The sequence below is a fragment of the Passer domesticus genome, chromosome 1 (genome assembly GCF_036417665.1).
Source record: "Passer domesticus isolate bPasDom1 chromosome 1, bPasDom1.hap1, whole genome shotgun sequence".
Taxonomy (NCBI): domain Eukaryota; kingdom Metazoa; phylum Chordata; class Aves; order Passeriformes; family Passeridae; genus Passer; species Passer domesticus.
This window is the reverse complement of record NC_087474.1, coordinates 97,079,080-97,096,453: the sequence shown is the minus strand read 5'-3', so window position 1 is coordinate 97,096,453 and position 17,374 is coordinate 97,079,080. Positions and strand designations below refer to the sequence as shown.

The 17,374-nt window shown below is 41.1% G+C and overlaps 1 protein-coding gene across 1 annotated transcript; it reads left to right on the top strand.

The window, feature by feature from the left end:
- Nucleotides 1-1,133: 1,133 nt before the first annotated feature.
- Nucleotides 1,134-16,924, top strand: FH (fumarate hydratase). Its single transcript, XM_064430217.1, has 10 exons — nt 1,134-1,301; nt 7,698-7,832; nt 8,593-8,703; nt 10,088-10,264; nt 11,064-11,246; nt 12,187-12,352; nt 14,082-14,285; nt 15,486-15,613; nt 16,030-16,183; nt 16,718-16,924. Exons 1-10 carry the CDS (start codon nt 1,173-1,175, stop codon nt 16,858-16,860), a joined length of 1,530 nt encoding a protein of 509 aa, XP_064286287.1. The 5' UTR covers nt 1,134-1,172; the 3' UTR covers nt 16,861-16,924.
- The last annotated feature ends 450 nt before the right edge of the window (nt 16,925-17,374 follow it).

Here is a 17,374-nt window from a genome sequence, read left to right as displayed (position 1 = left end):
GCTGTCCAAAAAGGTTGTGGAATCTCCTCTGGAGATACTAAAAGCCTGCCTAGAGGTGATCCTGTGCAACCTGCTCCAGGTGAACCTGCTGGTGCAGGGGGATTGGTCTAGATGACCTCCCGAGATCCCTTCCAACCCCAGCTATTCATTGCAATAGTTTTAGGCAAGATGGAGATGCTGAATTTTGCAGTCTTAATTGCTGACTGTAAGTAATACTTGAAGAAGATGATGTTGTAGTAGTTATAACTTTGTATTGTCTGTTTTATTGAATGAAAAAAGACTTTCACTTACTTTCTCTGACATAGAATAATATAGATAATAATACTATTACCCAATCTGTATTGTCTCTGGAACTTCTGAAGCCATTTTAGTGGCATGCCCCGTGTATTTCATATACTGTCTCTTCCCAGAGAAGCTAAGGGGCAGAAGACTTGCCTAAATATTTAAGCATACAAGGCTCAAATTAGTGTGGTTTTAGTGCCAGGATGTAACTTGTAAGGCATTAATAGAGCAGCTTCTGACAGCATTTCTGTGAATAACACAGTTCTTGAAGGACTGGAGGGTACCTATGCAGGCTGCAATAGAATGAAGCGTTCTCCATGTTAGACAAAAAAGAAATTGTTTTCTTAACGGCTGAATGTTGGCTGCTCTTGGAAAAAAACCCAGAATGTTGGAGAACCTGGGACGTTGGAATGTTGCTGCTGGTGGGTGGAAAAATGGAACATACCTTCTTTCGCTCTCGAAGGGTTTCTGCACTTTGCACCAGGGAGCGATGTAGCATGTCGGCGCGCTCTGCCTTCTTGGGACGGAAGCAAGCAGGGGGCTGCACCTTGACTTAGCTTTTTTTATAAAAGGAGCCGTGACTGTCCTTAGGAAGGAGGGAATAAGGCTTTAGAACCTTTGAAAAGACTGCAGGAAACCAGAACAAGCTCATACTTCTTCCCCCCACCCCCCGCGGAGAAATCGCTGCTACGGCACTTCTCCCGCTGCCCTTCGCCCGGGGCAGGCGGGTTTTCCCGGCTTTTCCCAGGCCGGGCGGACCCGCTGCCGCTCCAGCGGCCGGCGATTGGCGCGGCGGCGGCTCCGGGGCCGAGCGCCGCGGGCTCCGTGACGCTCGTCCGGGGCGGTCCCGCCGCGCCCCCGCCCCCGCGGTGCTGCCGGCCCCCGCCACCATGCATCGCTCACTCCGCGCCTGCCGCCGCCTCGGCCGCTCCGCCGGCCTCCTCCTCTCCCGCCCGCCGCCCGCGCTGCCTCCCGCCACCCCCGGCCGCTGGATCCCGGCGCCGCCCCGCGCCGCCATGGTGAGCCCAGGGAGGGGAGCGGGGAGCCGTGACCTCTAAGTGCCACCGCCGGCCGCCGCCGCCTCGCTCCGCCCCCGCCCCGCACGGAACGGGGAGCGGGCGGTGACGGGGCGGCCGCGGCCGCCGGCTGCCTCGGGGGTTTAATCCCGTGTGTTGCTCCATCGGGAGCGCGCCGGCACCGGCAAGACGAGTCTGCCATCCTCTGCCGGGCTTTTGCGGCCATTTCCCGCATCCTCCTGCGGCCCGGCTCGGCCCCGCTGGGCAGCCGCTGCCGGGCAGGCCGGGATGTGCCCAGGCCGGGATGCGCAGCGCGCTGCTCTCCCGTGGCGCTGCCCGGGTGAAATGCACGCCCCGAGCACGGCCCTGAGCGGCCAGGAAAGGTGTTGGTGCGGCTTCACAGAGCCGCGCCGTGCGGCAGCTGCTTCCACAGGAATTCTGGGCGCTTTCTTGGAGCTGTTGAGGTGGAAATAATAAAAAGCTGCATCCTCATGGGAATGGGAATATTCCTCACTGGAATAGCTTTGGGGCTGCCTGAAAACTAGGGAGCTTTCAGCTGAGAACTGCCCGGTACTTCTAGCGGGCATCACCAGGAGATATTCGTGTGTGATCAGTTGATTGTCGGGCTCGGACGCGAGTGGGACTTGATTGTTGCATGCGGTTCAGCATAGAAACAGAAACACTATTTTGGATACAGAAGTTCAAATCTCAGTTCTAACACGCTGGGTATTACATGGAAGCTTTAGTCTCAGGTTTATCCTTGTGAGTTCACTCCTTAAAACGAGGTAATGTAGGCTGTGAGAAGAATTTCAGCAGAAGGTGGTGTGTTAAGGATTTTATCAATTCCTTAGTTTACTAAATTACTAAATTTATCTAGAACAGCAGTTTCCAATCTGTAATATTGATGAAGTTGTAAAAAGTAGCATTTAATAAAACAAGCTTTCCAGTGAGTGAAAAAAACTTTGCAGTGCATGAAACTTAACTTAAGAAAACTGGTGTCAGAGCAGAATATGTAACTCAGACTGGCCAGTTGGATGATTCCCTTTTTCTGTTTTGCCATTTGGCATTGTCTGAGAAATCATGGCCTTCATTCATTTGCTGAAAATCTGGTGTTTATGAGTCTGGTCTGCAATCTTACAAGAACGAGATGCGTTTTGCTCTTTGTAAGTCAGAGTGACCAGTCCTATGTGTGTTGTGAGTTCCTGGAGTTTAAATAACAGCACTACTTAAAAAATCCCTCAGTGGATTTGGAAGTCAAGCAGCTGTTGAATTCTTACAGGAAAAGTTCTGTATGTTTTTATTTAAAAGAGGAACCACCAAAATATATACTAACCAGTATTTAAATTAAAAAAAAAAATAGCCATGCAACAAACCCACGCCATCACTTTTTGATGTTTGTAGAGATTTTCCCAGTAGCAAGAGTTGTTTTAAAACACATTGTGCATGTAGATACAACCAAATATTCATGCTGTCCTGGTATGTTTATTGTGTTGCCTTTGCTTGGAGCTAAATTGCACAAGATGTTTTAAATGGAATTGTCGTAGCTGTCCTTCTGTCCTTTTAAATGGTCCTTCTGTAGCTGAACATTGTAAAATATTTGGGTTTTGGCTCTGAAGGATAAATTTCAGAATTTGTGACTCAAATTATGTTATAAAAGAGAGACGGTGCTTAAAAATAGAAACATTCTTCATCTGCTGAAGAAGAGCAGTAAAACATAAATTGCACATGCTGATGGCCTCAAAAGACTGCTTTTGACATGCTAAAAGTGATGGTTCTTTGAATTGAAATACTTATATCCAAAAGTTGCTGCATCCATAAAAGAGTGTAATTTTCCACAGGAAGCGTCACTGCAGTGGTTCTGCTGTTTGAGTATCTCTGGAGTGTTATGGGGCAATCAGTTCTGATCAGTTCCCTGCAGCAAGGCAAAAGTACAGCTCTGTTTGCCTATCTGTAAGCTTTGGACTGTGTTTGGGTTCTATGGATTTTGGAGGGCTGGCCACATCTTGTCAGGCCTTCTAGGGGAAAAAAAAGTTTTGTAAATGTGAGGAACAGTAATTGTGAGCAGAGCCTTACTTGTAGCTAGGTTAGAAATCAGGTGAGCACAGGAGTTCGCTTTGGCTACTGGCAAAGTTTCCAGGTCTCCTTTTGGCTTCTCCTGAAGCCCAGGGATGCTGGAGTGTGCCACTGATGCACCATTTTACAGCTGGTCCTCTGGGTCAGGGGGTGACTTCAGAAACCTCTTTACATACAGGAGCTGGGACCTTCAGCTGGTTAAGCTGCTCAAGAGGTTGAATTCTGGCCGAGAAGCGAGGGAATCATGTTTGTTAGTCGTGCTCAGACAGTGCCTGCTGCAGGCTGAGAGTAATGCTGCAGCTCAGTTCCTTCGGTCTGCTTGAAAAACATCACTGCTTTTCTGCCTGATGGCACCTGTTACACTAGGAATCAGCAAATGACATTCTTCTTAAAGCACCTTGCCCTGTTAACTTGGAATTGGCTAGGAGAGTTGGTTTTGGTTTTTTTTTTTTTTTTTTTTTTTAATAATGATTTTATTGTTGAAAGGTACTTGTACGAGGATGTACTGATCCTATTTATCTTTGTTTCATCATTGTTGACATTGGAATTATGTAAGTTAGTTTGAGGAATCAGTTGTGCAACTGCTAGCTTTTTTGTCTAAAAGGTTACAGATAGTTTAACTTTCTATATTGTTTGAGGGTGAATACTTTCAGTTATTAAACCACTGATGATACTGAGGGCTGGGCTTGGAGCTGAATGGGTTCTGCTTTTCCAGCGCTGTGAAAGCTTTTGCATTGTGTGCTTTCACAAGGTGTTCAAATGTCAAAAGCAGGGATTTCAAAGACAGCGAGACAATGATCCCAACTGATGGAATATTAATGTGCTCACATGAAGACCCACAAGCATCCAGGTTAAATGTTTTTGGTAGTGAGATACTAAAGAAGCATTGACTGTATTCTGTTTCGTGTTAGCATGTAAATGAATGGTAGTGACTCAAGCAGGACAAAAAGGATTAAAGAACTTAGGAATTACTTCCTCTTCCGCAGTAAGCTTTCTATCCTTGAGCACGACTGCTGGGTGCCTGGGAGGGCATCAGCCAAAACACAGGATGTGGGGAGCGGGACAGCCATGTGAGAGCTCACCCTGGTTGTGGACTGGGCTGCAGTTTCCTCCAGTTCACAGGCACCACCTCCTCTGAAGTACTCAAGGTGAGCAGGGCTGGTGTCTCTGGTGTGTGACTGATGGTACCTGATGGCAGAGTGTCTCCATCTGGCTGGGAATGACAGTCAGGAGGTTGGGACACTTGCCTCTCTCTGCTGCAGCTTGCCATCTACAGTGATGCAAACCTGGGCAGGCAGAAGGTCAGGGCTGCTGGAGAGGGTGTTCTGGCCAATATCCAGCTGTGCTTCTGTCCCAGAACACTGAGAGAGTGTTCTCTAAAGTGTTCACTAAAGGAGGAGCAAGTAAAATGAACAAAAAGAGAGGAACAATCTGATTCAGAAGTGGACTCCTAAGGAAGAATAAGAACTGTGTGAACATAGATGATGCTTTCCCCATTTTCTGACTCAAACTCTTTATGTACTCAGCACTGCTGAGGCCACACCTCAAGTCCTGTGTCCAGTTCTGGGCCTCTCAATTCTGGAAGGACATTGAGGTGCTGGAGTGAGTCCAGGGCAATGGAGCTGGTGAAGGGTGAGGAGCACAAGTCCTGTGAGGAGCAGCTGAGGCAGCTGGGGGTGTTTAGCCTGGAGAAAAGGGGTCTTGGGGGGACCTTATCATCCTCTACAACTCCTGAAAGGAGGCTGTAGCCAGGTGTGAGGGTCAGCCTCTTCTCTCCCAAGATGAGAGGAAATGGCCTCAGGCTGCACCCCAGGGAAGGTTCATGCTGGACATCAGGAGGAACTTGTTCACTGGAAGGGTGCTCAGACATTGGAACAGGCTGCCCAGGAAGTAGTGGAATCACCATCCCTGGAATTGTTTACGAAATAACTGGATGTGGCACTTTTAGTTGACATGGTGATGTTTGGTCAGAGGTTGGACTTAATGATCTTGGTAAACTTTTCCCACCTTAATGATTCTATGATTTTCACATCAGCGAGTTTCCCGAGTCTGTGGTTTGTCTGTGTAGTAAGCCAGTTTAGATCCTTCTTCTGAGGGCTTGTCTCATCTCCCCTGAAGTCTTGTGGACTTCTTGCATCCTCAGCGTCATCTGGCAAGGAGTTTTGTCAGTCTGTGACTTGTGTGAAGAGCTGCTCCCTTTCCCTTGCTGTGAACCTGACTCCTACAAGCATCTTGGGGCTCCTGTGTCTTGTATTGGAAGAGACAGTGAGCAGTTATACAGGTTATACCTCAGTTTTCCTTCAATCCCCAGGTTATATTCTTTTCTGAACAAAAAAGTCACTTGTCTTAAGAAAGCTGTTCCCTAACTTTTGTCAACTTTATTGCCTTTTAACTGTTTCCAGTAATACATGGAATTTTTGCGGATGAAAGAACTAAATCTGCACAAAGACTTCAGGCTGTCAATGAATCATGGTGGCACAGCAGTTTTTCTGTTTGTATCCTCTGCTTTTCTTGATAGTTCCTTGCATTTTCTTCTTTCACTGCACTGCAAGACTGACTTGACTTTATTGATATGAGGTTTGTTTCCCAGAGACTCACCCCTGAGGGTCGTGGTTACGTCAGGAACCCAGCATTGTAAATGTATATACCCTGCCTACATGGCTGAGATTGTTTTACTCTATGCATGATAAAGAAATAAAAAAGACTTCTCCCCCTTCCTGAAGACTCTGAAAGAAGGTAATTTCCTCTCCTGGGAAAGGATGGATACCTTTCTCACAGAAAATTGGGACTTTGCTGACCAAGGTGTGAGAAGAGTAAACTGTTCTTACTTCCAGTCAGTTCCATAATTTTTGTAGAGCTGCATATGAGTGTGATCACATCATCACAAGTTATTGGGCTGTTCTACAACACTAAAGAATTACTGTCAGCTAAAATTAATTTAGCTGTGCCTGTGTTAGATAATGACAGATGCTAGGTGGATACATGACATGGAAATGTTATCATACATAAATATTACATAAAATACACCTAGATGTAGTCTACCTGCTATACCTATAGGTATAGTAGATGTATATCATGAGGGGTGATAATATAGAAAATTGAAAGACTGTTAAAGGGAAGAGAAAGGGAGGAGAAAGACAGAAAAAGAAAAGGGGAACAGTGAGAGAGTGAGCAAAAAGGGAAAGAAGTGGTTTGCTAAGAATAATGGTATTGAGAGCAGAGAGATGAAGGAGAAGGCTTTAATTAAGTGTTGCATTAATTGTTACATTAAACTTTTACCTATACCTCCTACTCTTTACATATGTCAAAACTAATTTCTTATGTGTGTCCCTTTCACATTTAATCTTCCCATTGAGGTTGCTTGTTGTCACAAGTTTGGCTAAAATTATTAGTTCTGTAATTGTCGTTGTTAATTGTATTTTACTGTTTGTTATTATGTCTCCGGGAGCTCCTTGATGAGTTGTCATAATCCCTCTGTAAGTTATCCCATAAGTATTAAGTAATTTAAGACTATTCTAGACTATTTAAGACTATTCTAGGGCCCTAACTTAGAGATTATTCCCTGCTTTTAAAAGAAATAAAAAAGGGGGAATTGTGGAATGCCCCCCCCCCCAGGAAGTGAGGATTCTACCCAGACAGACAGCATTGGGTGAGGGGTGTGATTTAAAGAAGATTTAAAGAAGATTTAAGGAAGGTTTTGCCCCTCCACCCTGAGGGGCGTGCCCCCACAAGCCTGGGAAAAGACACTCCACCCCATTTTGTCAATAAGGAATGGTGCCAGACTGTTCTTCTCCTGTACCCTCATTGGTTTAAATTCTACTGCAATGTTCCCGCCTTAGATTGTTGCATTGGTTTTTTTCCTTGATCCACCCCTTTGGAGACCCCTGCTTGTCTTACTAATGGACCCCGACCCTAAACTCCACCCATTTAAAACCCATGACCCTAGCTCCTTGGTTTTTGTCTTGGTCCCTGGCATAATAAAGAGTCCTGGATTTTGGTAAACCAAGACCCATCGTGTTATCTTCCTTTCCGTGTTGGTGGTCGGTGGCTGCCTGAGGTCTGAGCCTTGGGCCCTGGGGAGTTGTGCCCCTTGCTGCAGCAGAACACAGCAATGGTACATGGTTTGTAGTTGTGACTTCTGGTGAGACAGCTGCTCAAACTAGAAAAATGTCTCAACTTTGAAGATGTACTTAGAAACACCTGTGACTAGCTGCATGTTTTGGCTTTGTATTTTTTTTTTTCCACCTTCTTTCCCTTGACTACCTGCTTTCAAAAACAATATCCTGATTGCCAGTGTTTGAATATTTTTTTTTTCCTTTTCTATAGTCTTCTCAAGAGGCTTTCAGGATAGAATATGATACCTTTGGTGAACTGAAGGTCCCAAGTGACAAATACTATGGTGCCCAAACTGTAAGATCCACAATGAACTTCAAGATTGGAGGTGTTTCAGAAAGGATGCCAGTAAGTAATTCAAATCTGTGTTCTCTTCTTCTCTAGAGTATGTTTTGTATGTGAAAGTGAATACCTCCTAAATACCTTCTTCTGAGGCTTTTGCTGGAAGTGTGAACAACTTTGAGTTTTAATAAAAGGTAGAAATTTTATGGCAACGTATTACTTTGGTGGAAGTATTTCTTGTTGTGCTTAAATGAATGGACTATTGCTTTTAATAATTTTATGGTGTTGCTTTATTTTTTAATAACCAGGATGAATAGAAATCTGTCTTTCATCTTTACAAAGATGAAAAAGCAAATGGGGTAGTTTGATTATTTAGTAGCATTTATCTAGTTTGTTGCTGAAGTAGTCTAGTATAGCATGAGTTGTTATAAAATTAATTTGTCACATGTAGCTGTGCACAGGACATTAATGTGCACATGCTTTGTCATATAGTGCCTCTCCATTTACTGAAATTTGTGAGTTTTCCCTCAAAAGGCTGTTATAAAAATTGAACTAGTTCAATTCTAATGTACATAACTTTGGATACACAGAGCATACCTGGGCTTGCGAAAACAGCTGTGTGCTGCCCTCTGCACTGTTTGGGTGAATGTTAGTGTTGGTGGGAGCATAGGTCAGATGACCTGATTGCTCTCTGGTTTGCCTGATGGACCACTGCTGGATTTAAGATCAGAAGCAGTTTGTTTCAGAACTAGACATGCACTATAAATTGATGGCATGTCCTTTGGGGGAAAGAAATAGTGTGTTTAAACTTACCCTTGTGTCTCAGGTCCAGGTCATAAGGGCTTTTGGCATCTTGAAGAGAGCAGCTGCTGAAGTAAATCAAGACTATGGTCTCGACCCAAAGATTGCTAAAGCCATTGTACAGGCGGCAAATGAGGTAGGAACGAGCTGTTCAAAACACTGCAACTGCCACTGTATTGTTGTCAAGCTTTTCACAGGAGGGTGGGGGATTGCATTTCTCATATTGTTACAGGAAAGCATTTCCTATTAGTAAATCTTGTTCTCCAGAGATCATTTACTTAATATAATGTTTTACTATTTTCTTTCATGCATGTAAAGAGATGATGGAACGTTCAAATGCATGTTGATAAATGCCACCCAAGTGCAGAATTGTGAGTGACCATTATTTGAGGTGTGATAATACCAGGTGTTTTGCTTTGAATAAATCAACAGATTTGTTTATCTGGAAGCGTTTTTAACAGAGTTTTCTTGTCCTGAATAGCTTAAAATATTTCAGTGGTGACAGAAGGTGTATCCTCTTCCTACCAGCTGTAGCACCTTAAGTTCCAAGACCCAGTAGCTTTGAAGAACTCCAGAATATATCCAGTCTCTTCTTCTGGTTTCTAGGGTTCCCCTAGTTAAAAGTGCATTAGAAGGTGTGGTATATTAAGGGTCTTTAGTTTATATTCATAAATTCTGAAAGTTGTTTGTGGCTTTCTTTATTGTATTCTAAAAACACCCCTGCTATGATACCTTTTCTCTCACCTCCAAAATAATTTTCTAACACAACTTAAATAAAAAGAGGAATCAAGTTCCTCTCGGAGGTGGGAACGTTGCCCCTGTATAAGATAGGAAATACAGAAGATCCTTTCTTGAACAGTATGATTCCAGGAGGACTGATGTATCCTGGTAATCTGATTGGCTAGCCTCAGAGTTGTGCCAACATCTCCTTTGTTTTTCTGAGGCTAATATGTGTGGGGTGATACTTCTGAGCACAGATTTTGATACTATTACAAACACATATTTAGAAAACTCTCTGAATGTGGCAAAGATTCAACAGGCTCAAAAAAATGTTGATCACACACGAGAATGCCTTACAGGAAGGAGGTGTTTGAGACTAGCAGCCATCTGCTGGCTTTGTTGATGCAATATATAATGTCTGCAGGTGGAAGAGGTCTGGAACTTCCCTGCATGAAATTTATTTATTGAGAGATATCAGAGTCTAGTTACACAGAAAGAAGATACAACCTAAAGTATATTTCAAAAATATTTTCTATGTCTGTAGAACATAAAATCAAGTTCTATATATCTCTGTATTTCACAATTCAGTCTTCAAAAAGCATAGTGTTTTTTTCTCTTTTAATATCTGGTATTACATAAAAACATCCTAATTATTCTAGTGTAAATTCACTAATTGCTATATGTAAATCTAAAATATAACAGAGAGCATAATTTTAATTATGGCAATAAAATTTTCAGGTTTGTGTGTTTTTTAATTTTTTTTCTAGTGGAACAGTTTTTTTCTGTTTTTTCCATTACAGGTAGCTGAAGGAAAATTAAATGATCACTTCCCTTTGGTGGTGTGGCAGACTGGGTCTGGAACTCAAACCAATATGAATGTCAATGAAGTCATCAGCAACAGAGCTATTGAGATAATGGGAGGCACACTGGGAAGCAAAAAGCCAGTGCATCCAAATGATCATGTTAACAAAAGCCAGGTTGTTAGACTTCTTTTATACTGCTTTTAATTTCAAAAGTTTTGTGTCTTTGAATTGTGAATTTTTAGTTTTCTTGTATCCACTGTTTAGGTTAAAAAAATGTTTTGTGGACAAATTTGGTAACAATTTTCTGTGTTTTTTTAGTTCAAATAAACTTTAAGATGTTTTTCAGTGACAGTAAGAGCTCTTCAGATTAAAAACTTCGAACTTACTCATGATAGATAAATTCATAAATAATGTATTAGACAGTAGTGGCCTTGTGACAACCACTGCTACAGTCTTAAAGATGTTAAATATAGGTCAAATTTCTCAAAGTTGCATCACTGTAGACATTTTTATTATGCTTTTCTCTTAAACTTCACCTATCTTGAAGGAAAGATTAAGCCACTGACTTGGTTCTTTCCCTTCCTGATCCTTTGTGCTTACTCAGTATTCTGTGAACTATGCATTTAACATTATCAAAACAACATGTGTTTTAAAGTCACCTACAACTCATTGAAAATCATCTGTCCATTTGTTAGCCATCTCTCATAACATTAGCCATATCTCATAACTATGATAGTAATTATTTTTTTGTCCCAAGGTTGTTAATAACAATCTGTTAAATTTAACTTTCTGTGGGTGTAGTCATAAAAGGTTGATTTATCAATAAGGAACTGACCTTGTGGAACACCCCTAAGTTGCTTACTCTTAGTTTCTAATAGTTTATGAGATAAAGAGAATAAAGCCACACATGTACATCTTACAGCAGCAATGGTGAGAAAAGCTTGTAAATTAATTTCTTGGTTTTTTTCCACAGAGTTCAAATGACACCTTCCCAACAGCAATGCATATTGCTGCTGCCCAGGAGGTTAATGAGGTCTTGTTACCTGGACTGAAGAAGCTACAGAATGCACTTGAAGGGAAATCCAAAGAGTTTTCCCAAATCATAAAAATAGGGCGCACTCATACGCAAGATGCTGTTCCACTTACACTTGGGCAGGTAAAAAAAATGAAAAAAATTACGCCTTTCTTTGGAAAATTTGAACTTAAGTCAGACTTAAGCATGCCTAAATTAAATTGATAGTAATTGATAAAACATAGGAAAATGGCGGAATCTCAGCCTGGATATTTTCAGTGTGTACTGGAGTTTGCTGGATATGCTGTACTGTAATACATGCATCATAATTTTATTAATTTTTCCCCATATGTATTTTATTTCTAACAGTAATAAAATATAATTATTTTAAAATGATGTTTCATTACCAGATAGCACAGCACAGTTTTTCTTTTACATGGCAGGGGAGAGGTAGTTGTCTGTAATCTCTAAGTTATGTAATTAATGTTTTGCCAACACAAAAAACTACTAAATATTGTGAATGAAAAATGTCAATATATAATCTTGTGTGTATATATATATATGAAAGATGGCAAATGTTATCATATTGTCAGGAATGGCTTATATTACAGTAATTTAGTAATGAATTAAAGTGAATTGATAGAACAGCAGGTTGAATTTATGGACTTTTTCCAAGAATGCACAGGTGGGGTTTTTACTAACGAAAATTAAGTGAGCAAAGCCCAAGATCCATTTCTCTATTTGTTCTTCGAGCACATTAATGTAATCTTGGAGCTGATTTATTATGGAATCAGATCCTGTTAAGTACACAACTAAAATAAAAGGTGAGAGAAAGATGCATTATGTGTAATTATGTATCTTATGTCTTTGTCTATTAAGATTGGTTTAAAGTATAATTTTCTGTAGCAGGGGAGCATACTTCCCCTCTTAATGAAAACATGCTTAGATTTAGCATTTGAGTGAAGTTCAGCACCTTCAGTTTTTTAACGGAATTAGTCAAAACATGCTAAAAATCTAAATAATCTTGATGCTTATTCTCGTTTGTTGTCTTTGTTGCTTAACTTTGTCCTTCTTTCTTTCGAAGGAATTTAGTGGCTACGTGCAACAAATTAAATACGGCGTGGCTAGGATTGAATCCACCATGCCAAGGGTGTATCAGCTGGCAGCTGGCGGGACCGCAGTCGGCACGGGATTGAACACAAGGGTTGGCTTTGCTGAGAAAGTTGCTGCTAAAGTGGCTGAACTGACGGGTGAGGAATGATATTTGGGAGTGAGTTACCAGTAAAGCAGTGTATGTGACATGCAGTCAAACTCAGACTGAATCTGGCCAGTTTCCATACTTCTCATAAGCTTGAACTGTATTTATATCTCAACATGAAGCTTTTGTTAATGCCATGTGATCTATGCCTTCTACTTTGGATTTTTTGTGCAATTTATTTCTATAATTATACTCAGTGCATTGAAAGTGACTGAAATGATGGTGCTTATCCAAGCAAGGCTCTTTGGATATGGATACAGTTTCAGACTTCTATTATTAGCCCAACTATAATGCTTCTGTCTTGATCTTTGCTTCTGAGGCTCTCTGAATTTACAGCAACTTGGCAGAAAATAAGGAAAAAATGCTTCAAAAGCCACTCTGTTTTTTTCATATGAAAGAGTAAATGTTAACTGTCTGATTTTTTTTCCATTCTGTCTGTATAGATTTTAAGACTTAATTTACAGTGTAGTTTTTGATCTGTAAACTAGATCTTTTGTGTCACAGTATCAGTTTTCAAAATACCCCCCAAACAAATGTACACATCTGTCATTTACATTTGCTGTAAAATCTGAAATTGCTTAGTGACAGTATTTTTGTTTTAATGGATTTCTTATTCACTGTCTTTCAGAGGGTCAGGACTGTCTTGTACCCTGAAAGAGAAGTAACTTGCTGTAAACAACAGCTGCTATGAGCAGTAGAGAGCATGTTTTGGTGGTGTTAGGAAGCTCTCCCATGTCAGTGGATGTTTTGGATCCTGTATGGGCAAATTGTATGAGTAAGGCAGACTCCTGAAGTTCCTTTTGCTCTTATAGAGGGTGGTTGTTGGCAAAAACAAGAGGAGAAGTTTGGATGGATCTCTGTAGCTGAGAAGGCAGCTGTGCAGTTCACAAGTCCATGCAAATTGGGTGGGATTTGGTGTTTGTCAGGAAGTGCAAAACACTGGAAGTTATAGGAGTCATGCTGCTCTCCTTGGAACTGGTGCTGAAAGCTCAGATCAGTCGTTCTGGGGGGGAGAAATCCAGCCCACAGTCAGTCCTTAGTGATGTCTGTAATTTTTTACAGTCCCATTCTGCTGGGACTTCTCCTTCAGAGCAAAGTCCTGAAGGAATGTTTTTAATCATGGAACCTAGGCTTACATCTCAGGCATTTAATTAACATAAACAGAGCTGTTCCTTCCATTGCTCCTGTGCTCTTGCTGTTGGCAGGCATCCTCCTAAGTCTGATCCAGCTGTCCCATGTTCTGGCTGGTTTGTTGTAGCCTTCCATTGTGAATATTTCTTACTTACTCCAATGCCTGCACTATGCTGCAAAAACATGTATTTTTATAACTGAAAGCATCACAGCAATTAACAATCTAAAGTGTCTAACTTGATTTAATGCAAGAAATGCTTAAGTTGGACTAGCTTTTGAAAGATCATTGACATTCACAAAACACTGTGGTGCAGAAGCAGTGCTTAACATGAAGGGTTGAAATTTGTACCTTTGTTGTAGGTGGGTGTTCAAATTTTGTACTCTTCTTTATTTTAGTGACTTCCATTATGTCTTTTTGTATTTAATTTACTTTAAGAAATATGTTTGTGAAGAAAGCTCTAGAGAAAAGAGGTGATCTTACAGGGTTGTTAATTTTTAATTTTTTATTATCTAGTTATGTGTTTGACTGTCTGGTTTATGTCTGCAAGGAAGTGCTTCACTGGTTTAATGTTTACACCCTCTCCCTGCAGGTTTGCCTTTTGTCACTGCCCCAAATAAGTTTGAAGCTCTTGCAGCTCACGATGCTTTAGTGGAGCTCAGTGGAGCCATGAACACAGTGGCGTGCAGCCTGATGAAAATAGCTAATGACATTCGCTTCCTGGGCTCTGGACCACGCTCTGGGCTGGGAGAGCTCATCCTGCCTGAAAATGAACCAGGGAGCAGCATCATGCCAGGTACAGAGACAGCATGCAGAGAAAAATGACCTGTTTCTTTTTTTTTTTTTTTTGACCACTGTCTTTTAACAGATATTTACCAAACACTGTCATAAATGTCAGTAAGTCCATGATTCTCTCAGGTTTTATCTACTGCCCTGTTTTACCAAAACCTCTGTTCATAAAAATGCTTGCACAGCTGTGTGCTGGCAAGTCTATGGGGGAGTGTAGTATCTGTAAGAATATGCCTTTATTAATACAAGTGTACTTCTCAAAGCTTTCTTTTAGAGTTGCAAGATCTCTACAATTTTTAGGTAAAGGCTTTTCTGAAATAATCTTTAATCTGTGAATTGTGTAATGTAACTTGATTTGGTCTCTACTTCCTAGCATGATGAGTGTTATACGCTGACATTTTCCCTTCTGCAATGATCTCATTGTATGGAGGATAAGAAAGACATGAATTGTACTAGTAATCATTCCTTCCCTCTCCTAAAAAAGTATGTACATATGAATATTGTACATCCAGAGCCATTCTAAGGTTGTTCCTCCTGTATCATAAAAGAAATAGGTCATGAACATATCTGGCTCTAAAAAAGCAAACAATGAATGTTCTTACTGGGATGATGTCTGAAAATTAAATGATAAAACCATAAAACAAACTTGCTTGGAGACCACTCTAACTTGGTGTGTTTGTTGCGTTTGGCAGGGGGTTGTGGTTTTGGGGTTTTCTGTTTTGCTTTTTTTTCTGACAGAGTGTAGTAACTTTATCACAAAGTAATTCTAACAGAGCAGTAATACTTACCTTGAGCTGAGTAAGATTTGGTAGGGGTCTCCCAGAAGTGCCAGCTTGGCACATGTAAAGACAGGTGATAATCTCTTGACTGTTAAGAACTGTGGTAGTGAACAGCTATTTAGCTCATGCAGATGTTGAGCTGTTGAGCTCATCCTCAAGCTCTCAGAGTCTTGGGAGACTGCTGAAGCAGCCATAGCTGTTTTACAAATCCTCACTGAAAATACTGGAATAATACATTCAATTCAACATCATTTGTGGAAATAACCTTATTTTCTGTGGTGTGCAGGTACAGATGAGTAAGACAAGTTACCTTTTACAAAACATTTTCTATTGAATGTGATTTAGTAAAAGGCTGCTGGCTGGCTGGCTGGTTGGTTTTTTCCCTTCCTCCTCCTTTGGTAACCTTTTTCTCTTCCTTTCACAACCAGGAAAAGTGAACCCTACCCAGTGTGAAGCTGTGACCATGGTGGCAGCCCAAGTTATGGGAAATCATGTTGCTGTTACTGTAGGAGGAAGCAATGGACACTTTGAACTGAATGTCTTTAAGCCCATGATGGTAAGTTCATAACGTTTTACATATCTAGGACTTTTTAAGTAACTGTTTGTACAGTCAGGTAACTTACAGACAGAAAAACTCCCAGTGAGCACTGCTAAGGTTGGGGCATCCGCAGCATCCCTCAGATACAGTTCCAGTCTCTCACCACCCTCATAGCAAAGAATTTCTTCCAGATATCAAGCCTAAATTCCCCCTCTTTCAGTCTGTACCCATTGTCCCCTGTCCTATCACTACAGGTCTTGACAAACAGTCCCTCTCTGCCTTCCCTGTAGGCTCCCTTCAGATACTGGAAGGAAAACAGCCTGTTTAATAGATTGAAATCGGAGGGAGGGCACTGGTTATGAACAAAGGCGCCATAATGAGCAGCTAGTAATATCTGAATTAAATAATTGCTATTTCTTTCTTTGTCTTGTTAGATTAAAAATGTTTTAAACTCTGCAAGACTTCTAGGAGATGTGTGTGTTTCTTTCACTGACAACTGTGTAGTTGGAATCCAAGCCAATACGGATAGGATCAACAAGCTGATGAATGAATCTCTGATGTTGGTAACAGCACTGAACCCACATATAGGTAGGTTTAAGGCTCAAAAACTTCTTAGAACATACCAAAATACTTTGTGGTAACATTATTTTGTATACTTCATTTGTATTGTCACAATACTTATAAGGCTAAGTCAGGTCAAAAGTTAACTTACTTCAACATCACCAGTTGCTGTTGTAAAAGCTGTGTTCTCCTTGCAGTGGCCATGCCAGGGTTTTAAAAAAATAACTGATTAGAGTCAAAAGGAGATTGGGAGAATTTATGTACCTGTTTTCCTAAATTATCATTATTAGAGGTTGAGTGAAAGACTACAATGTGATTTTTTTTAAAAGAAAAAGTTCCCATAAATACTTGATCTAAATTAATTAAGACCAGAATAACAAAATTTACTTTCACTTCAAGTAAGGAGTAAACATTTGGTGTGCATTTCCTGTAAATTGAGTTAAGCAGTAATAGCAATACCTAGCAAATAATTTTCCAAAGACTGTGTCCCACTTTTCTCTCACCTCTGATGAATCATCTAAAATTGCAAATGGGTGACTTGTTGGTTTTGTTTTGTAACAGGATATGATAAAGCAGCCAAGATTGCCAAAACAGCGCACAAAGAAGGGACAACGTTAAAAGAAGCTGCCATAAAGCTGGGGTTCCTTACATCAGAACAGTTTGATCAGTGGGTGAAGCCTAAAGACATGTTAGGTCCTCAGTAACTTCTGTAAAAAAAAAAGTGTTCTTAATATAAAAAAATAAATAAATATGATATAATATAATCCAGTAGTTGGAAAAGTCTTCTGAGATCACTGAGCCCGACCTATGACTGAACACCAGTGTGTCAACTAGATGATGGTACTGAGTGCCACATCCTGTCTTTCCTTAAACACCTCCATGGAACAGTGACTGAACTGATACCTGAAGAGGCTCACCTGGAACAGAGACTAGACACAGTTAAGGAATAAAGTAGGTATTTATTAAAAGGCCTTCAAAGGATACACCTTGGGCAGTACAAGAGCCTGGTTGTGGCTCTGCCTAACATGGACGCAGGATGGACACAAGAGGGACAACTGGTCATGAGTTTTCACACTTTAAGTTTTGGGCCATTTACATATTGGGGTCAATTGTCCAATTACACGTTCAGGTTATGAAGGTCCATCCTCCCAGATTGCTCCCTGAGTCCTCTGTTGTTTATACTTTTGGGGCCGGAAGCTGCAAGCATCCTTGGTTTTT

Excerpts from the sequence above, each read along its gene's own strand:
- FH (XM_064430217.1), top strand. The coding sequence starts at position 1,173 with ATGCATCGCTCACTCCGCGCCTGCCGCCGCCTCGGCCGCTCCGCCGGC. Across the intron at positions 8,704-10,087 it reads TTGTACAGGCGGCAAATGAG|GTAGCTGAAGGAAAATTAAA; the intron begins GTAGGAACGAGC and ends TTTCCATTACAG. Across the intron at positions 14,286-15,485 it reads AGGGAGCAGCATCATGCCAG|GAAAAGTGAACCCTACCCAG; the intron begins GTACAGAGACAG and ends TTTCACAACCAG.